Source organism: Nematolebias whitei, chromosome 9 (genome assembly GCF_014905685.2).
Source record: "Nematolebias whitei isolate Nwh7 chromosome 9, NemWhi1, whole genome shotgun sequence".
Lineage (NCBI taxonomy): Eukaryota > Metazoa > Chordata > Actinopteri > Cyprinodontiformes > Rivulidae > Nematolebias > Nematolebias whitei.
Genome location: NC_056506.1, coordinates 28,355,958 through 28,378,209, shown reverse-complemented (window position 1 = coordinate 28,378,209; position 22,252 = coordinate 28,355,958). Strand labels below are relative to the sequence as shown.

Sequence of the window (22,252 nt, the reverse complement as noted above, 5' to 3'; positions counted from 1 at the left end):
TGACCTGACTGAAAATTGTTGGATTGTATACCTGGATTATTGAGCATAGACTTTGTTGGTTTTGAACCAGTTTGACATGACTGTCGATGAGGAAGAGGGCCGGCAACGGAGGAGGGGTCGTGCCAAAGAGACCATTTTAGCACCAACATAGCTGGTTTGTTCCACTTTGGAGTAAGCTGCTGGGGGAAGAATCAGTTTTGTGTTGTGTGTTTCCTTGACTGATGAAGCCTTCTGGATGGAAGGTGAAACGTTTCAGCACAAAAAAAAGAAACTGTCCAGATGACCTGACTGAAAAATGTTGGTTTGCTGAAAATCCTAATAAAAGCATGAAGCCCCCACTGTTAAAACTACAACACGGATTTTTTTAAATTCATGTTAACTGATGGGCAGCACGGTGGCTCAGTTGGTAAAGCTGCTGCCTCTCAACGAGATGGTCGCTGATTCAAATCCCAGCCGGAGCCTTTCTGGGTGGAGTTTGCATGTTCTCTCCGTGCATGCGTTGGTTTTCTCCGGGTGCTCCAGTTTCCTCCCACAGACCAAAAACATGCATGTTAGGCTGATTGGTAACTCTAAATTGTCCCTAGGTGTGAGTGAGAGAGTGAATGTTTGTTTGTCTCTATCTGTCCCTGTGATGGACTGAGACCTGTCCAGGATGTCCTCCACCTCTCGCACAGTGACTGCTGGATATGGGCACCAGTGACTCCCGCAGCCCAAAAAGGAAGAAGCGGGTGAAGATAATGGCTGGATGTTAACGGATTTTACTTCTATTAACTATTGTAGTGAAAAGATGCCACAAACAATTGTTTTAAAATATAAATGGGTATCTGGAGACTACCTAAGCCTTGGAGTAAGTGTTGTGGATGACTCTCAGCTACTACCACGTTAAATCTTAGCTCAGTATCTGTAAAGGCGACAGACGTTTGGCCATGTTTGTGTTCGCTAAGATTTGCTGAGGTGGCCATCTAGACTTAGGGTGACTTCAAAAGTTAAACATTTGTAAATATTCTTCGTACTTTGTGAGTTTCATTACATACATGTGATATTTTGCTAACAAACAAGGTAGCAGTTAGTGCTACTGGTTTAAGCAAAGCTCTTAAGTAAAGTGTAGTGCTTGGAATGTGTTGGGGTTGATGCTTAGCTACTACCACTTCAAGTTTGGTCTCAGCATCTTTGAAACTGGCTGAGCTGCAGTCAGTTTTGTGATTTAAGGTCAGGTGGCTGCTGCAGCCACCTTGGATTGGGTTGGCTCTAAAAATGTATCAGTTGTAGTTGCACATCCAATGACTCTGGGAATGAATCTGGGAACTTCATCCACATCTGTCCAGAAGTTCTCAAGATATTCTGTCCACAGATGGGCAGGAACATTATTGTCACTTTCACATTTCGGCAGACGGCGATGATAAATTGTCTAAATATTTGTCAGAAAAAGTGTTCCACCTCTGCCTTCAAAGCCAGCTCGCCCCATCTACCTGTCCCGTGTGCTGGTTGATCTCCAGTTCAAGTCTAGAGTTGCAGCGAGGGAGGGGGGCATCCATTATTCAGCTGTCCTGAACAAAAGAAGCCCGTCGAGCGCCACAGCTGCCACGCAGCGGATAGATAAGACAGAACACCAAATTATTCATGATGGAAGGACGGAGTGAAGACAAGCTCAACGACAGCTGATGAAATCATAGAGCGCCAGCGGGACACGTGATGAAGACCAGGTCCGTTTGGTAAGGACTCGATAAATAACAACACCCGTTACAAAGCTCCTGTCATCCACCAGACTGCAACATTGCATATAAGACGACGTCCCCCACCGCTGAGGGGTTTGAACAGTGACTAGTTTAAAATGAGTGTTTTTCTGGACTGGAATTGAACAGGGAATGCCAGTAAACCTAAATGTTTTTGGTGCAAGATATTCAAGTGGGGAGGAGTTACTTTGTGTAGAAGAACAGAGGGAGTTTTATTTATTTATTGCTTGTTCAAGACTGCACAGAGTGACGGATCCTGGCACGTGGAGGGAGCAATTTTATCCACATCCAGGTGCATTGACAGAGCTAGAGGGTGGCCAATGGTGGCCTTGGTCACCATAGATTAATCTTTGCCTACCCCAATCATTTGAGGAAACTATACTTTTAAGCAATATAAAAACTAGAAAGCATAATTTCAAATGAAAGAGGTGGTCAGTTTACATATATGTATGGTGGTGGCCATCTTGGATTTGGCAACCTCATTTTTGGAAGGAACCTTTTTCACACGTAAATAAAATGGATGTTGATAGATACCTTACTTATTCTTGTAGTTCTCACATTCACAACATACACTGATGGACGGACGGATGGAGGGTATTTATAATTCCCATTTTTCTTTTCGCATTGGGGGACAAAAATGGTCCGTTTATTTAATAATGCACCAATTAAATCAAACCTCAAAAACTGTGACTTAAAAATATAACATGCACATATCTTCCCCACATAAACTAAAACCTGAGACACTTTTTAGTTGCCTGTTGCTGAAAGGTGAGAAATATTGTTTTTTACCTGTTTTAATGTGTTAGCAAAACATCTCATGAAGCACTGGATACATTTTGATGAAACTCCCAGAAAGTAATCATACTCTCAGCTTTACATACTGCACAAGTATTTTTTTTAATATATTTGCCATTTACTATCAGTCAGCGCTGTTGGCAAAATATTTCATGACCCACTGGATGAATTTGAATGAAAGTGTCTGAAATGTATTGCATCTACATCTACAATTGAATAACTTTTAGCCAACCTGAACAAAGACAGTCTCTGCCTTCCTTCAGCGGTGACAGATTTGTGTTTTAGTCTGTGGTATAAATCGCACAACATTTAGCAGATTTTATTTGGAAATTATATCAACAGAGTACAGCAAACAGATAGGACCACCGAGGGAGTCATAAATCAGAGTCCACTGAGCATCAGGTGAAGGATTTCCCAGCCAGGAGGGTGAGTTCAGGTGCCTCACTTTGATGCATTCAGGCTGACACTCTACAGTGTGTTTGACTGAAAAGTGTGCAGGGCTGATTGTGTGACAACTGCAGTGCATTGTGGATCTGGAGAGGGGCAATCGAGCTGCGATAAGGCAGTGTGTACTTAAGACGGGAGCAGCACGGATCTGTCCATGAACCGCACGCACGCACGCACGCGCGCGCACACACACACACATTTATATTTCTGTCTGTATTAGCACATTATATTGACTCTCATTTGTTCCTGCAGCCTAACCTTGAACTCAATTCACACTTGAGCCTAAACCAGGGGTCTGACACTTGTGGCTCTAGGGCCACATATGACGCTTCAATTTTTCTACAATGGCTCCATATAGTGTTGCCCAAAACTAAAACAAAAATATTAGTATTTATGCTCAAAACCACAAAAGAAAGGGTTTAAGAAGTTTTCCATTTATTCACAGTTACATAATAATGCAACTATGCATTAAATGTTTTTGTGGCAGAACAATAATACAAATCATCTTCTTTCAGATTTTCCTTTTTCAGGGGTTGCCACCATTGGCGTCAGAATAATTCGTAATTGAGGGGGGAAACACACTGGCGGGGTGTCTGTGGGTCCTCCCCCAGAAATATTTGAATAAAGTAAATGCCATTTCCTGCATTCTGGTTTTAACGGGTTGTTAAACATCTACGGTTACCTACATACTGTATGTAAACACTTGAGAGTTAATAACTATTGCACGGCACAATAAGAAGTAGCCTGACCAACAGATCTCCTTGTGTGAATACAGCACACTCTGCTTCTCTCATGCATCCTAACACCACCCCCACCCGGTCGACAACTACCAGCACTAAAGCCCCCAGTATACTGCCGCGTGCGTCCATACGCAGAGGTACGCACATACGTACGTAGAGGTACAAGAGTACCCACCAGGGCATGTCCGTGCAAAGCTCAATTTTTACGACCGCATACGCGTATGCTGTGTCGCACAATAAACTGCCCGGCAATGGACTGTTTTGTATGCGACACCAATGTATTAAATTCCCCTTCTTCATCCCTGATCTGGCCATTTCTTTTGGTTTTTTTTTGCCAAGAGGCAGTGATCTCTTCCTCCTCCGTTGATGCAATGACTGAAATGGTGAGAAATGAAGGAATTTGTCACGAGCGAATTAAACTCAGATCCAGCATGGCTGCGGGAGGGTCTGGAGATTTCCTGGTGTGCTGGTCTGATCTGTGGGCTGTAGAGCCAGCGCTCCCTGTTTTTTTTTTTTTTTTAGATCTTTTTATTAACAACATATAAACACAGAACACCACTGTGGCTGAGGCCGCCAGCGCTTGTCCCCCCCCCACACCTGTCAATCAATCCAATAGGCGTGTCAGCAAATGACCAATCGGCGACCTCAATTTGTCCCGAAGGTAAACGCCCCTTGTCTGTGAAGCTGCTCTGCAGCTCCTTGGGGTGTACGCTGGAGTCTGAAGTCTGAACCCTCTGCGTACAGTACACGCGTATGTACGCGTGAACGGACGTACGCGGCAGTATACTGGGGGCTTAACGTAGCGCTAAGCTAGCGGCGTGCCACAGACATAGTCACAGACATAGCGCTCTGCTTCTCTCGTGCATTCTACCCACCTCCACCCCCCCGGTCAACAACTGCCCATACTAGCATAGTGCTGGTGCGCAACACAGAGGTGTCTCTCCCTCCTACCCCCCGTCCCGTCTAGTGATCTAGAGAAAACACTGCATGTGGTGTGGTGAGTTGTTGTAAGTAACTAGGAAAACCCGGAGAGGACTTTTAGTGGTTTGAGTATTCTCCTATTACCAGTAATCAAGTGGAATGGATTCATTCACAAAGAACTAGAAACAACGCTGGGTGAACAAATATTTTATGGTAAATGTGGCGGGCTCCAAGCAAATGTTTTATTTTAAATGTGGTTCCCCTCACATATAATTGCTGAAATGCCTATGACTGCCACAGCGAGTCATCCTCCTCCATCTCACTCTGTCCTCTGCGTCCTCTGTCCTCACTCCATCTACCTCCATGTCCTCTCTACCTGCATCCATGTATCTCCTCTTTTTGTGTTTTTCCTGGCAGCTGCATTTCTAACATCCTTCTACCAATATACCCACTGTCCCTCCTCTGGACATGTCCAAACCATCTCAGTCTGGTCTCTCTAACTTTATCTCCCAGTTGTTCAACCTGTGCTGTACCTCTGATGATCTCATTCCTAATCTTATCCATCCTTGTCACTCCTAAGGAGAACCTCAACATCTTCATTTTTGCCACTTCCAGTTCTTGAAGAGTTTGAGTTAGGAGCTTATTAGCCTGTTAGCCACTTCAATAATTAGTTTTTGCTTGCTCTTGCTTTTAATTTATTTTTTAATTATAATGTCCTGGATACCTGAGAATCTTCACCACCAGCATCTAACCAAAAATAATACCACAGTTTTTGGACCAATCTTTAGTCCCCATAAGGACTACCAGTCCTGATCCTGATAAGGTCAGTGGTTATGCCAGAGGTGGTCCTAAAAAGGTACCCCCCCCCCCCCCACACACACACACACACACAATGCCCAAGCATCGTGTGAAATGCAACAAGCAGCAGACGGTACAGGGGGACAGACTCTCCCCCACTTCCTGTCCTGGATGAATTTCTACTTGTGTTTTAAACTTACATATGCAGGAGCACCACAGCTACCAGGGTCCACTCAGGAGTTCTGTGGATGATGTTTGTGTTGGTGAACCTGAGGATTAAAAACCAGAGTGTGAGTGAGAGGTCATCAAAAGATCTGACAAACACAAACCTAACTCTAGCAAAGTTAAGTCAGGTCCTCTGGATGGATTCTTGTTGAGATGTTTCATCTTTTATCCAAAAGACTTCTTCAGTCTGAGGATCTGCAATAAACTCAGTCTTATAAATAGCACCTTCTCATAGTGGATCAAAGAGTTTGCTGGTGACAGCCAAAACTAGTTGTTCACATGCAAAAGGAGGACCATCAGCCTAACAAGTGATCGTTAGTGCCCTGATAGCTGCTTGTTATTCACAGAGGGCAGAGTGATACTGGCAATAACAGCATTGTAAGGAGGTGACCATCGGACACGGAGGCCTCCACCCCTGTTTAATGATTGACACAAAGATGGCTTCCTTCACTCCTCTCTCAAACAATTGTTCCTCTCATTGCTGGTCAATGTGTGTCCTGCGCGTCTTATTCCGGACCCCAGGCCCCACCTCCAGCTGCGGAGGCACCCGGTTCGCACCTCCCTCAGAAGTAGTAACCCACACTCAATAAATCAAGGAAATGTGAATTAAGTTTTACCAATTGTATTAAATCAAGGCAGGAAAAAAATACAGTAACAGCGCTGGCCTATTCGGTACAATTCAACGCAAGTTCAGGAACCGGAAAAAAGGGTCCGGATGTCCCATGGCATTACAAATATATAGGCCTTAGACTCCTCCTTTCACAGAAGGGGAGCACAACCTATCACTTGGATGAGGGGGAGGGACTAAGAGTGGTCACATTGGACCTTATCTGGTTTAACGTGTACAGAAAAAATGAGACGGTGGATAAAAAGCCTTTCTGTGTGATGTAGCAAGCAAAATAAACTTTATTGCTTGACGGATATTGAATCCCTGGGAGACTCTTTTTAGAGTTGCTGGTCCCGTTTAAACCAGTCAGAACCGGGTCATAATTTCATTACAATCCTGTCTCTGAGCAGAAAAAAAAACAACCCAGGGTCAGTCTAGATAAAAATACTAACACTCTCTATCCAGGATGTGAACATCTTCATCCCTGAAAGAGTGATCGCTGGCCTGGAGATGAGTGTAGACCGCAGAATCCTGGCCTGATGTTGTTGTTCTTCTGTGCTGGTCCATCCTTTTGGCCAGTGACTGTTTAGTTTCCCCCATGTAAGACTGATCACAGCCCTCCTGACACTGAACAGCATATACAGTATTACTCTGTGCCAGGGGACTGGATCCAGACGACCTGACTTTACATTGTTGGATTTTTCTACCTGAATTATTGAGTATGTATCAGGATACAAACCTAACTCACGTTATATGCAGCCTTTTTGGCATTTGAGAAACTATTCTCATTCCGATTATAACCAATAAAGACCTAGCATTCCTTGAAAGAATGAGTATCTTCTGCAGATTTTCAGGTCAGGTTTTAAACTAAGATCATCCCTTGTTGAGAAATGACAAAGTTCAATTCAATTACAAAGTTGTTGCCGATTTAGTCCCATCTGGAAAAATAATATGCAAAATCACAAGCTCAGAAGATGTGTGTGTACGACTCTCACAACTACAGACACATACTATTTTAGCCAAACATTTGTAAAACTGATAAGAGTTGAAGCCTTTCTTATGTTTGTTAAGGTCAACAGTTGTGGGGACCATCTGGAATCAAGTTGACTCCAAAGGTTAATCAGTTGTAGATTACATGTACATCTCAGAGTTTCAACAACATTAACATCCTGTTGTTCATAAGATATTTTGCTGACAAACCCACACAAACACAAACAAACCCTCCTTTAGAGGACCGGGTTAACCACTGCAGTCTGCAGCAGTGATGTATGTCTTTCTGACAGCTCTGTGATTGTTCTTTAGTTAAAGCCGGCTGCCAGCGAGGCCTTTCAGCTGCAGAGAATTCCTGGAAGCAGGAGTCTGGAGACGTTACTCTGTTGCTGCCCTGCGTGTTTTAAAAACACGCAGTGATTTAGTGCCAGTCTTGTTGAAAGCAACAGTCTAAAGCAGGAAATGGTTGATCCTGGCACAGGTTTTTGACACCTTGAAATTTTTTGAATTAATATTGAAATCACTGACCGTTTCATTAAATCTACTTGTTTCTTCCTAAACACATTGTGTACCATCATGGTTTACACAGAGACCTGAAGAGAAAAATCTGTGATATCGTCAGAAGTCTCAGTGCAGCAATGCCTCCAGCATTTAGTGTACCTTCCATTTACTTGCTTATTTTTGTTTTAACTTCTATAATAATTCTAAAAAATCTGTCCATAGTAAGGAAAAGTAAATTAAGAGGTCCATCAAAGTTAAGTATGGTCCTCTGGATGGTTTCTTTGTGTTGAAATGATTCACCGTCAAAAGAAACCATCCAGAGGACCTGACTTAACTTTGTTGGATTTTTCCACCTGGATTATTGACCATGAGTCAGGATAAATGAAGAGATGTTAAAGATCTGGATGTTCAAATGATTCTGGTCTCTTCTGGCTGTCCACTCAGTCACTAAACGTTAGTGAAACGGAGTTACGTTGAACTCCCTGGAGGTTTAAAAATTTATATATATATATATATATATATATATATATTATATATATATATATATATATATTAGTAAACATATGGCACATTTTCAGATTTCTGTCTGTTTCAGCTACATTTTGATACTTAGATCATCCTGATACCATGAGTGGCTCCAGAGGTATGGCTTGATTTGTCTTGCTAATCAGGATAACCCCTGGAAAATCAGTCAAATCCTATTTTCAGCGCATTCTGATGAGGATTTCTTGACATCTTTTGAAAGAGGAAACCGTATTTGGATGTCAAGATTTCCCAGCTGGACTTGAAAATAGTTTCATTTCATGAGCAGGAGACATAGCAAAATTAGTTTTTTATTTTTTTAATTCAAAATCACTGTTGGTTGTTGGTAAAAGAGCCATTTTTGCCACTTTGCTTACTAATATGATGTCCGGAGCCACAAAACCTGCTACAACTGTGCACTGTCAACTGGTGGCCCGTGGACCACAAGTTTGTTGGAGATGGCTTTTCTGGGGGTGATATTATAAAACAAAAGATGTCTTATTAACATTTGTTAACATTTTTACATTTTAATACAAAAGAAAAGACCAGATTCATATAAAGAAAGAAAAATACATAATTTTTAACAATTTTATGATGATTAAAACACTGAACTCTGCAGGCCGATGTGAGTTCTCTTAATTGTTAAAGAATTAAGTATCCTACTTAAAGCTAAACGTTAAAGACGCCGGTATAAAATTAGGCCAGTTTGTTGGATATTGGTTACATTTTTAAAGAAAATAAACACTTTTGTTTACTTTGACTTTTATTTTTGTGTTTTATTCTTAGTCTTATCAAAGTTACTCATATCCCTTCTCAGCAACTTGTCCTAAAGATATTCCAAAACATTCTGGTGGTTTTGAGAGAAAGATCACGCTGTGCGACTGAAAGTCGACTTAAAGCGGCTAACAAACTACTAGCATGATGTAGTCCACATGTTTTACACCTTTTATTTGTACTATTCTTCACTTATTTGATTTAAACTTTAATTGCTAACAGATCGTAAAAAAAACCTTTGTTCAAATTTTGCATTACCTGTTGAAGTCAACAACTGTCTGTCAGCAAAATCTAACAAGTACAGAGTGAAGAGCTGAAAACTGGATCCCAGAACAGATCTGATATTCCATCACTAAATCACAGACGCTGTAAGCTCAGTTCAAAATGATGATGTCTAATCCAACTGGAGTCGTAATTTAAAAAACAATAAATCTTTGTCAGAATTTCCTAAAAGTAAGTCAGTGCTCTCTCTAAACTTGTGATTCTTAGACTACTTTTTATGATGCGAACCACCGCAGACAATACTCAAGTCTTCAAGTATCACCATGATGTTGATTCTATTAATATCTAATATAAACAAGATAACAGGCCTAACCTTTATCCCTGGTTGATGAATGTAAGATAAAGATGTGATGGTTTTATACACTTGTTCCTGAGAAGAGCACCAGCTGTTGTCGTAGTCTTCCTCTACCGCAAAAACAATAAAATTCCAACAAGAAATAATTTGCATCAAATCTGTGCCTCTTTTTGCCGGTAGATCCTACAGAGCAGTGATTGTCAACTGGCGAGTTGTGAGCACAAAGTGAGGCACAGACGCAGACTTAAAAATGTTATAATAAAATCATCAATCTGATCGTTATGTCAGTCTCATGGTCAAGTGAATAATTTTAGTTAAACGTTATACATTTAATAGGTGGATACTCAGCTAAAACTACAAATTATGAGTCTGTGAAGCAGTAATTCTTTAATTTTTTATTGTGTTGGCTTATTGTAATATTTAATTCTACCATCTCCGGTTCATACGGCGCCATCTTTTTATTCAATAAGTTCAAGAAAGTAAAGATTCCCCTCCATTTGGGTTGGGGCTTGTCATTAAGGGGTGATGGTGGTTCCCAGAGCCAGCCTGATTGACAACCACTGCTTTAGAGACTTCACTAGCAAGCAGCAAGTAATACATAGGTTCATGGTACTGTCATCCTCGTTTTAAAAATATTATCCACTACATCTCTCCCTGCAGATGTTCCTATTTATGGCCAAGATCATAATTTGATCAAACCATTCTTCTTTTTGGAAACTTCTGCTGTTTGCTTTCTGTTACATTCAGCTTATGACGAGCAATTAGCTTGGTGTTTTACTTCTTAGCAGTTGATACCAACATTTCTTCTGAGTTCCACTAGAGGGATCTTGTGTACAACCAGTGATACTTGTACGACAATATGAAAACATAGCTGTAAAACTATTGTGCCACATGGACAAGACATAAAATCACTTAACCTGCCTGCTGCCCTTGGGTCAAAATGACCCACAAGGCCTCAGTGTTAAGATTCAGGCTTGGTGGGTTTTGTGACCCAGAGCAGCAGGAGGTTTAAATTCTCAGGGCAGATGTTGAGAGGAAGCTAAAAAAGTAATGATGCTTACTTTAGTTATCAATCTTGATAACAGGAATGCTTGCAAGCAAATCAAATTAAAATAAACAATGTTTGAAAAGTATTTGGTACAGCTGAAGGCTACCAAACTAATGGAACAGTAATCTGTGGAAATTAACTTTAAAAACGTTGATCAAAGATTTTAGATGTTGCAACAATAAAAAAAAACAGGGTTAGTTAGTTGAAATGATTCAAGTGAGTGGAATCCTAGAAGGATTTATGAGTAAACTGAAAAACAAGTGAATGCAGCTGTGTGAATTAAAAAAGGCCTGTCAGAGCAGAGGTGGAGTTCAGTTCGTCATTCCCTCACTACCCTAACAAAAGAAAAGCACACCACTGAATGATGCACGTCACAGGAAACTAAAGAAGGGGATGCTAAGCGCAGAGTGAAAAGTAAGCAGGTATATTCAAGCCTGCACTGCACCTCAGTTTTGTAATCTGTTTTTCTATCTAGGTGAATTAAAAATTAAGTTGTAGATGTTTTGGCTCAATCTGAGCTGCAGGCATGAAGTGTCATCCACAACAGATTAGCAAGATGTTTTACTGCATCTACAAATACAATGAACAGTATATTTGAACACTTGTACAAAGTAGATTACACCATTTTGGTATAAAATTATTAATTATTATGATTAATTATAAAAGTATTTATTATTTTTGGCAAATAGTTTTCTGTCTGACCGCAGTCAGAGTGTTCGAATGGGCCGTCCCACATCCATGGCCCTCAGCCTCAGCACGGGAGCTCCACAGGGCTGTGTGCTGAGTCCCCTGCTCTATGCCCTCTACACACCACTGCACCCCTGTTCATCACAACAGCAACACCATAGTCAATGGGATTTACCTGTATAAATAAAGGTTGATAGCCAAATTTGCAGATGACACCACAGTGGGGGGGGGGGGGGTCAGCAGTGGGGGATGATACTGCTACAGGAATGAGGTGGAACAATTGACTGCTTGGTGCAGGGGGAACAATCTGCTCTTCAACACCTCAAAGACTAAGGAGCTGATCATCGACTTCAGGAAAAAGAAAATGGCAGTCCCACCCCTGATTATAAGCAGAGACAGTGTGGAGTGAGTAGCTGACTACAGTTTCTTGGGAGTCCATATTGAGAGGAACACGCTGATGAAGATTCTCAGTCATCCAGGACATGGTAAATTCAAAAATGTTCAAGCCAAAAACAACTGGACTTTATTTGTAACAGAAGACGTTTCGCTCCTCATCCGAATTGAGAAAGCTCCTCGGATGAGGAGTGAAACGTCTTCTGTTACAAATAAAGTCCAGTTGTTTTTGGCTTGAACGTTTTTGAACATATTGAGGGGAATCTGATCTAGAGCGTGAACATCTCTGAGTTGATGAAAAAAGCCCAACAGAGATTCACAAAGAATTCTGTGGTTATTTGCACGCATAAATAGTTGCAGATGCAGCTAGCTGTAGCACTTCTGGCTAGAATATCATATTTATATCATAGTTACTGCTGATCTGGTTCATGTTGCTGTGTTCATTCATGCTCATTTGCTCACACAGACTCATGTTCGTGCTACTGTTCGGCGTATTGTGTCTATGCTATTATTGCTTAGTGTATACTTCCTACCCTCACCTATGGTCACAAGCTCTGGGTACTGACTGAAAGAATGAGATCGAGGAAACATGCGATTGAAATGAGTTTCCTCTGCAGGGTAGCTGGACTCTCCCTTATTAGGGCGAGAAGTTCAGTTATCCGGGAGAGACTCAGAATAGAACTGCTGCTCCTCCACGTCGAGAGGAGCCAGTTGAGGTGCTTCAGGCATCTGGTAAAGATGCTCCTTGGGCGCCTCCCTAGGGAGGTGTTTCGGGCATGTCTGACTGGGAGGAGACCCCGGGGAAGACCCAGGACACGCTGGAGAGACTATGTCTCTCAGTTGGCCTGGGGACACCTTGGGGTCCTCCCAGAAGAGCTGGAAGAGGAGGCTGTGGAAAGAGATGTTTGGACCTCCCTGCTCAAGATGCTGCCCCCGCGACCCCACTTCAGAACAAGCGGAACATGATGGATGGATGATCTGTTAGGGACAGGTAAGGACTGCAGCCAGTTCAGCCTGTCTTGTGCAATTCTTTTTGTTCTGCCATTCCTTTGGAATGTGGGCAGTGTTTGTTTTGGATGTTATGTATTTTATAAAAAAGTTACAGCGAACTTAGTTGTTCTAAAATCTCTGTAGTAGCTTTCATCATGAGTGTTGCCTTCAGAAAGTGGAAATAAACCTTGCCAAGAACTCTATTGCAGCTCCACAGGACTTACTGTCTGAGTGTGAGAGCACGAATGTGAGATAAAAGCTGTTCCTGATTTACTGAGTCGTTTGAGGATGTGATTTATAGTAGAAATAAGAAATTAAAAAATCCCTGCTGAGCTTGTTACCATATACTGTTCAAAAGTTTTCTCATATTTCTCACTTTTTCTTCTCAAAGACTCAGTATTTTATAGAGATAAGTTTCTAAATCATGTTCATAAGTACGTGTTCACAATAGTTTCAATACCATCTTATTTTTATGTCAGTATTAGCTTTTATTGTCAACAAGTCAAACTTTATTCGGAGCGGACTATAATCCAAAATAAATACCAGCAATTAGTCATAACAAACAACAACAATCGCAGTGATGGGGTCGTGTGTGACAGTTTGTGTGTCGGTTCTCACCTAAAGGTCCGGACCAGATTGTTCAGGTCAGTGGAGATCTCGCTCAAGGTGAGACCCAGTGGACCTACAACGGTTCTGAGACTGCACACAAAAACAGATGACAGATACAAAATCAATTATCAGCTTGTGGACGTGGTGTTTTCCAGATCAGTGCAGGAGCTTGAACACTCAGTCACACAAAAAGTTAGGAACCCAGAAGGAACATGTCTACTGGGGCATTAATTGGTCCACATGCAGACCAGCTGCAGGCCAACCCGGATCAGAGACAAAAGTCCATCTTAATTGTCTATGACCAAGCTAAAAAGAGTCAGTGTTAGAGCTCCTGTTTATTTCTTAGTTTTTATTGCACAGAAACTTTTTTTTTCTTCAACACAACTGTCAGTGTTTGTAAAAGACATTCAAGAGTAATCCATGTTTACATACATGATGGTGCATAACAGTTTTAGGAACTATATATTGTTCCACTTCTTTAAACCTTTTCAAGTGGGCGTTTGTTCATAGTAGACCAGAAGTCCTTTTGTACAAAGTATCTGTTTTTAGAACATCTGTTTCAAACTTCACAAATGCACTTTGCTGGTGAACAAAGTCATGAGAAAACAGTCACACGGAAACAAACGGACCCGTCTTATTTAACTGAGAACAACAACTCTCTGACCAGCTTCAGCAGCATCGTTACAAGGATTTTGCTCTGGTTTTGAGGTTGATATACACATTTCACACCAAAACATACTCATCTCAGAAACACAGAACCTGTCTCCATCCTGATCTGTATGATGGCAGGACGTTCCCACGATGTTTATACTCGTGCGTATTTGTTTGAACAATTGAAGCTTCTGTCATTTGAAAATTGTACCCAAGGATGAACCAGAATTGTGGAGTTTGGCTATTTTATTCCTTATTTCTTCCAATTTTCCCATAATGCCACACAAAGGAGCAGTGTGTTGGATGCAAAATATATGTATATATTGAGGTTGAGATTTGTGAAGCTGCTCTGGTTGAAGCAGAAACTACAAAATTCATCTATTGCTTGACAGGTGAGGGGTACAGATGTCCCAGTGGTCCAAAGAAAGTCTTAAGATCTGACTTCAGGTGAAAAATAGTGAGACGTTGTTTTATTTTGAAAGGAGAACATGTTTAAGCTTGGTACTGTTACTTCTAAAAAAATTTAAACGACCCTTCAGGCTGTCTAAAAGTCTAAAACAACAAATCCATTTATGTTGTGTAAATAGTTAACTTTACAGTGGACCTGACTTAACTTTTTCTAGATTTTTCTACCTGGATTATTGAGCATGCATCAGGATATTTACAGAAAACATTTGATGAAATGTTTTTTCTTCTACGTTTATAAAAATAAAATACAAAAACACCACAGATACACGCACCAGCTGTTGAGCTTCTCCACCACGATTCGTTTCTGGATGAGGTGCTGGGCGTGACAGTCAATGAGAGGCAGAGCTGGATCCTTCGTGATCTGGTCCTGAACCGTATCTCGCTGCAAAGAACAAACATGACTGTGTTGGAAATAATCAAACAACACACCGACCACATACTCGTGGTAACTAAAGGCAGCATTAAATGAACAAAAACAAATCACTGAGTCATTCCAATCATGGGGGAAAGAAAGTCCACCTTCTTTCAGGTCAAGGGTTTTACATAGCAGAAAATTATCAAAAATATCGAACATTTTCTAACCTCAAGCGTACGAACATGTGCACCATCGACTCCACAGACTCATTATTCGATAAACAAAACTGAAGCCAAAATGGAAAAGCCTCCTAAGTCCAGCGCTGCTGCTTCAACAGGATTTAAAAGGTTCATTATCAGGAGCTGCTGATCAGATGATAATCATCAGTGAGTCCACCTTTATGAAAGCAGATCATTTAGCTTGTTGTTCCTCTGGAGCATACAGGTGTGTGTTAACACAATACCAAGGTAGAAAGACATCAGCAATGACCTTACAGAAGCAGCTCATGCTGCTCATCATCAGTCTGGGAGGGATCAAAAGTCATTTCCAAACAATTTAAGAGTCTGTGAGAAGAAAGAGCACTTGTAATCATTTCTAGCTCAGTTTTCTTTAGAGTGAATGTTCTAGTGAGGCTACCCTAAGGTCAGATTTTACAAGAAACAAAAAGCTCCATCTCAGACTCTACAGGTCTCTGTTAGCAGGTTAAAGATCATGACAGGACAAAAAGAAAAAAGTCTGAACGGGTTTGGTTTGATTTGATTAGAAGAGTTGATAGAAGAAAACTTCTAGTCTTTTGAGATAAACAAGGCAACAGGACTTCAGTTTAGGAGGTCAAGGTTCATCTGAATATTAGACAAGACTTCTGGAACAACATGAGACCAGAGTGAAGATGTCTCCCTATAATGCCATGCACTGCGTTTAGGAAAACCAAACACATCATAACAAACACCTCCTAGCAGCTGTCGGCACGTGGAGGGCTGATGGTTTGGGCTCCTTGCAGTCACTGAGCTGATCATGAACTCCTCTGTAGACCAAAGGATTCTAGAGTCTATGTGAGGACATCTGTGTGACAGCTGAAGTTTGGACCAAACTGGGTCATGATGATACAACAGGATAATGATCCCAAACACAGCAGATAATCTACATCAGAATCAGGGCTCCATCCTTGGTCCTCTTCTCTTTTCTTTATACCTGCTGCCACTAGGTGCTATTTTTCATAAGCACGACATAGCTTTTCAATTTACACCAATGGCTGTCAAATTTACTTCCCTCTGAAGCACACGTGCACACTCTATCCAACCTCTTCTTGACTGCCTGGTTGACATCAGAGATTGGATGGGTTTGAATTTCTTAAATTTTAATGAGAAGAAGACAGAAGTCCTGATGTTTCCACCTAATGGCACAATCAACAACCACTGTACCAACCTTTCCTCTCTAGCCCTGTTAGAGAAACAAGTCGTCACTGATCTGGGAGTGAAAATGGACTCTTCCAGGAAACTTAGTCATGTAAACATGATTGTTAAATCCTCTTTTTTTCAATTGAGGCGACTGTCTAAATTGAAGCCTATACTGTCCAAACGTAATCTTGAGACAGTAATACATGCTTTTATAACATCCAGGCTTGATTACTGCAATGCACTTCTTTTTGGAATCAGACCTCTATTGCACGTTTACAACTGGTTCAAAATGCTGCAGCCCAATTCTTAACTGGTACAGGCAAAAGAGAGCACATTACACCAGTTCTGGCCTCCCTTCACTGGCTCCCTGTTCACTTTCATATTCATTTTAAAATACTTCTGTATGTTTTTAAATCTATGAACAGTTCTGCCCTCTCTTATCTCATTGATCCGCCACAGCCATATGTCCCACAACGCTCTCCGAGGTCAGACCAGATGCTTTTATTTGTTCCAGGCACTCGTTATAAACTCAAAGGTGACAGGGCTTTCTCTGTTGCAGGTCCAAAACTGTGGAATGACTTACCACGTGCATGTCAGGCAGTCGCCCTCTCTCACTGTTTTGAAGTCTTGTTTGAAAACTCACTTTTAGTCCCTGACTTTTGACACTGTGTGAGTTGATTTAACCTGTCTGTATTCTATAATGTTAGTCATTTAGTTTCTTATCTTTACCTCTGTAGATCTATGTAGTTTTTGCTATGTCCTTCGCTTGTTTGTTTTTGCTGTACAGCACTTTGGTTGGCCTTGTTGCTGTTTTAAGTGCTTTATAAATAAAGTGGTATGGTTCAAACAGAAAAGACAAAATGACAACAAGTCCGGATTGAAATGCTGTGGTGAGACCTGAAGAGAGCTGAGGAGAAACCAAATGTTAATGAACCGAAGAAATGCTGAACAGAAGAGTGGGCCAAAACCCCTCTACAACCATGTGAGAAACCAATAAATTCAGACAGACCACCAGCACTGAGTTACTGTGGCAAACTGAGGTTCTACGGTATATTAAACCAAGGACTGGTCACGTGTTATTTTTATTTTTAAATAAATAATGTTTAACTTGTTTAAAACATGGTAACAACCAAATGGTTTTAGATTATAACCAATCATGTTTTCCAATTGAAAAAGGGCGTGCCTACATTTTATCATGGCTGCAACAAATTAAATGTTTGAACCAGATGTTTTCGTCAAAGTTCCCCCGTGTTGACTCGTTCTCCTCCACTCACCTTGTTCCCGTTCAGCTCCTGCTCCTCCTCGGGCAGAACCCACGTCCCTTTATAAAACTCTCTGACTCGGAGCTCCAGCTCTTCCGTCCGCCTCCGCAGCATCTCATAGTCTGGAGCTGCAGCTGATGGCCTCTTTAGCTCTCCAGCAACAGTTACATCATCGTCCAGATCATCTTCGTCCAACTCCTCCTGTTTCACATCGACGAAGGAGGAAACTGGTGAATGATCATCACCGTACAGGAACTGGAGGGTCTCCTCTGTGCACCATTCCTTTAGTGTTCTCCTCAGACATTCCAGAAGATTAAGTCGCACCGAGTCCCGTTTGGATTCTCCAGCGTGGTTCCTCAGCAGATCTCGCAGGCAGTCTGCTCCTCTCCTGCTCATACCCACCTGGGTGATGCTGAGTCCTGCAGTCAGAGTTGTAGAAGAGCCATGTTTGCTTCCTGGTGAGGGTTCAGTTCCTGTCGCTGCAGCAGAGGTGGGCGTGTCTTCTGCCTCTGGGTGCGTGTTAGGAATGACCTTTGACAAATTACACTCGTTTATCTTTTCTGTGGCTTCTTCCAGACTTTGGTCCTTAGAGGAGTCTCTCTGTTCTTGCACTGCCGTATGAAGTTTTCCAGCGTCCGGCTCTTTTCTTTCCTTCTCGCCTCTTAACACGTTTTCTTTTTCTGCGCTGTGAGTTTGACGGTGCTCATTTTGTTTATTTTCTCTGTCCTGTCTCTTCCTTCGTTCCACTTTTCTGTCTTGATCCGAGCGTTCCAGTTGATCACACCAGTGCACGCGGGGTTTGTCCTGCTGGGAGACCACAGTGGGGTCAAAGTCCTGCTCCTGTTCCCCGTCGCTGCTGTCACCTCCTGTGGAGGTTTCCAGAGAGCCATGAAGGTTTTCAGGTGGAGCGGCCTGCGGGTTCTCGACGTCATCCTCTTTGAGTCGCCTCTCTGACAGCATCACCTCCTCACCAGAGCTCCCACTAAACACACAAGTAAAACTGTCAGAGCCTCCATCAAACACAGTTATTAAGATTTTAAATTGTTTTAATGTTGACAATAAAACTGAAGTTTGTCTTTTATTTATTTCAATTATCCATTTTAACATTTCGGGTACACTAAATTCCCAAGATCTTGGAATGGAGGAACTTATTGGGTCGTCTTCTTTTGTCTGTTCCCTTTAGGGCCATCTGCTTCCACCAACCCTCTGTACGCCCTCCGTCACATCTATGAACCTTCTCTGTGGTCTTTCTCCTTCCCTCCTCCCTGGCAGCTCCATATTCAACATCCTTTGTCCAATAAACCCAACATCTCTTCTTTGAACATGACCAAACTATCTCAATATTGTGTCTAAACTACGGTACTCATCTGAAGCTGTTTAATCCTGCCCTTTTTGTTTTTCGCTAATTAATATTTGAACATGGGACAGATATAAGAAATTTCTTCTTCTTTCTGCACCCTTTTCATTCAATGTTTTTTTTTTTTTAATGAATTTGCTTTGTTTCTTTTGAAAAAATGAATAGATAAATAAAAAAACAAACACAGGAGTTTGGTGGCCGCAGGCAAAAATGTGCCAAACTTTTTTAGCAACCACAACTTCACCAAGAACAGGAAGCGTTTGGTTTTTCACAGCTTTAGCGTTAAAATAAAGTTGTTTTTTGGTTAATGTCCAAGCTGCTCACAGGGATCCTTTCATAAACGCAGTGAAACATTTTCAGCAGCTCTGTGTGTTACGTCCACGTTCTTTGGATTCTTTTGGAAAACGAATTATGATTTGACTTGTTTTGTCAAAGTGAAAACAACAACAACTTTTCAATCAATTCCCTCTGAGACTTTCTAAATATCATTTACTTTTGGTTTTGAAAAAAGACATCTTGATGCTTGTCGTTTGCTTCACTAATGCAGCTTTGTCGCCGTCTTTTGTCCAAACTGCAGCCTTACGTCAGATGGACGAGTCAGACAACGGCTCACAGGTGGACATGTTCACCTCCCCACTGTTATCAAAGATCATCTGTTTGACAGAGGCAGAACTATTTAAGCTGAACACATTCAAGATATAAAAGTAGCTCTGATAAGTGTTGCATGATTTTTAAAATTATATTCTGAAAAATTGGTTTAGGATTGAAAAAATTAATGAGCTATTTATTAAACAGACCATATTTAGGGTTAATATATATATATATATATATATAAAAGGTTAAATAACACCTGATATTATTCTTTTGTTGTTCTCAATGACCATAACTTGTAAGTGTTGCTCAAATGGCAACTTTATAAAGTGATGAAAACTTTACAGTCCATTTCATTCCAGGATGCGTTCAGCTCTAAAATGCAGGGACAGGCACATGAAATGAAGCTAAAAAGACAACACAGGTTCGTATGAGCTGAAAAGTAAAAACACGTCAAGGAAAATGTAAAAATGACCGTCCTGTACTTGGAAAGATGAACAACTGTAAACACTGAGTACATACCCATCTCCTTTCTTCAGCAACGTTATATCTGGAGGGCTGTCAATCAAAGGTCACATAATGTTTAGAGCATATATTTTACATCTCACAAACACATCTTAGTCAGAATAAATAAATAAAGACCATCACACCTTTCATGTTTCCTGAGCCAAAGTGGTGTCTTTGATATTTGCAGCTCAAACTCTTTAGAGGCTTTATAACAGAAGTTGCTACAAAAACACTAAAAACAACAATGGAAGGAGATTTTAGGCTTTTAATATGTTTTTAACTTTGTAAAATAAATACATAACAAATTAAAGTACTCACCTTGCGCTCCGTGATGTCATACACTCGGTTTGTTTTGGTGGATATTTTGTACTGCTGTGTGGGGATCTACAAGATGGACAGAGCCTCAAAACCAACAATCAAATATGTTTCAGAGTTTAGTTACACCCAAGCACGACAATGAAAGGGCCTGGCATACTCCATCTGAAGCCGGACAGTCGACTCACGGTGATGTGGTTGAGGAATGTTTGTTTTTTGCACACACCTTTCATAGTCCTCACAACACAGAGCACCCACGAACCCCCTCCTGCAGCAGTATACATCACTACACGGGTCTTTCCTTCAGAGTCTCCACTCTGTCCCTGCATCTGCCAATTGGCCACAAATCTATGATGAAGAAAGCACCACACTTTTCAGCAGACAGGCTCCTCCGTGCACGATGTCTTCTGTCTCCATCCAGGTCTTTTTGACCATTTGTCTAATTTTTTTAGTTTGTTTAGTCGCGCAGCTGAATGTCCAAGCACATTTCTACACTGACCAACACGCCCACAAACTAACTTCTGACCAGTTACACAATACTTGGTGCATACGGCTATGAGAAAAAGTTCAACCCGGGCTTTGTGTCGAGAAAGGGCGGGCGAAGCTGCTCTGAGAACAAAATGATGCAACTTTCATTACGCAAACGTGACAATGAAAGACCAATTTGCTGCTTTGAATGGAGTATGCCAGGCCTTTAAGATAAGTGTCTTACCTTGCCAAGTTTATTTGGACATAAAGGATAACCACACAGTTTAGAGATGAATCTCTCCTCCACAGTGTCTTTATAATTGGTAAAAGTGATGAACTTTGCCTGTAAAAAGACAGCAAGTCGACACACACATTATTTATGTATATTAGGGGTGCACCGATTACGGTTCTGTGGCCGATCGGCGATCACCGATCACCGATTTCTAAAAAGTCTGACCTGCCGATTCCGATTTTGTTTTATAAGCGACACTGTCAGGTGTTATAAGGTCACAATGCACCTTCAGTTTTCCAGTATTATTTTATTGCAAACCAGACCCTTGAACAATATCCTAGAAACAATACGAACTTGTTTTAACTGGCCATGAGATAGTGCTCTAAAATATAAATGAAGTTCAGACAATTGTTGTTAAAAACAACAACAAAAAAAATCTGTAAAATCGGTTTCTCATGCAAATATCGGCCGATTTGCCAAAATTAAGGAAATTGTGGCCGATAAATCAGTGCACCCCAATGTATATATATGTCTATATATTTGCATTTATATAAACTGTGATTGAGCTATATGTAGGCAGCGGTGGGTCTTTTCAAGATCACCATAAACAGAATAAATATAGGCCTACTTGCCATTAGTGTCACCCCCAATATTTGATTTGGGTTTCATTTTTTCAAGACAAACTTATTTCTTGTTTAAATCATCTCAATAAACTGTTCTAAACGTTTACACCCAAGAAGTTAAAAATCTCACAATAATATTGACAACAAATATACAGTAGATTTAGCACTCTATAAAAATGTTATCAAAACATTTTTGTTTAGTAGGAAAAAAGTTTAAAAAAAAATTGTGAAAAATGTAAAAGCTGAATAATGAGTTTTTTTCCCTTAAAAGATATGTCGGGTTCAGTGATATAAAATACATTCAGTGGTTCAGGTCTGCAAAACTTTTAGCAACTGCCTTATCTGCATATTTAAAAACAAAAGCCTCAACAGGTTTTTATATGTTTTAGGTATTTGAACTACAAGGTGGAATGATCATTTTTCTGCTCATACTTTGAACAAAAGCAACAGAAAATTTACAAGAATGATATGACCGATTAACATAAGGAGCAAACTTAAATCAAGATGGCTGCCACAAGTCCGATCGTTGGTCGAACCTCAGATTCAGGAGAAGCAATGCAGGTTCTGTCCTGGCCGTGGAACACTGGACCAGCTCTTTACCCTCACTACGGTCCTTGAGGGGTCATGAGAGTTTGCCCATCCAGTCTACATGTTTTGTGGACTTGGAGA

At 41.0% G+C, this 22,252-nt stretch overlaps 1 protein-coding gene across 1 annotated transcript in view; it reads right to left on the bottom strand.

Moving 5' to 3' along the window:
- Nucleotides 1–22,252, bottom strand: part of rpap2 (RNA polymerase II associated protein 2) — a 24,789-nt gene that overhangs the window by 699 nt on the left and 1,838 nt on the right. Inside the window, exons 4-11 of the mRNA XM_037681635.1 lie at nucleotides 20,973–21,071; nucleotides 20,264–20,329; nucleotides 20,089–20,177; nucleotides 19,961–19,996; nucleotides 17,503–18,472; nucleotides 14,749–14,858; nucleotides 13,367–13,447; nucleotides 5,635–5,703 (exon numbers count right to left, since the gene is read on the bottom strand). Of these exons, the coding sequence (XP_037537563.1) occupies nucleotides 5,635–5,703; nucleotides 13,367–13,447; nucleotides 14,749–14,858; nucleotides 17,503–18,472; nucleotides 19,961–19,996; nucleotides 20,089–20,177; nucleotides 20,264–20,329; nucleotides 20,973–21,071 (1,520 nt within the window). The remainder of the gene's footprint in view (nucleotides 1–5,634; nucleotides 5,704–13,366; nucleotides 13,448–14,748; nucleotides 14,859–17,502; nucleotides 18,473–19,960; nucleotides 19,997–20,088; nucleotides 20,178–20,263; nucleotides 20,330–20,972; nucleotides 21,072–22,252) is intronic.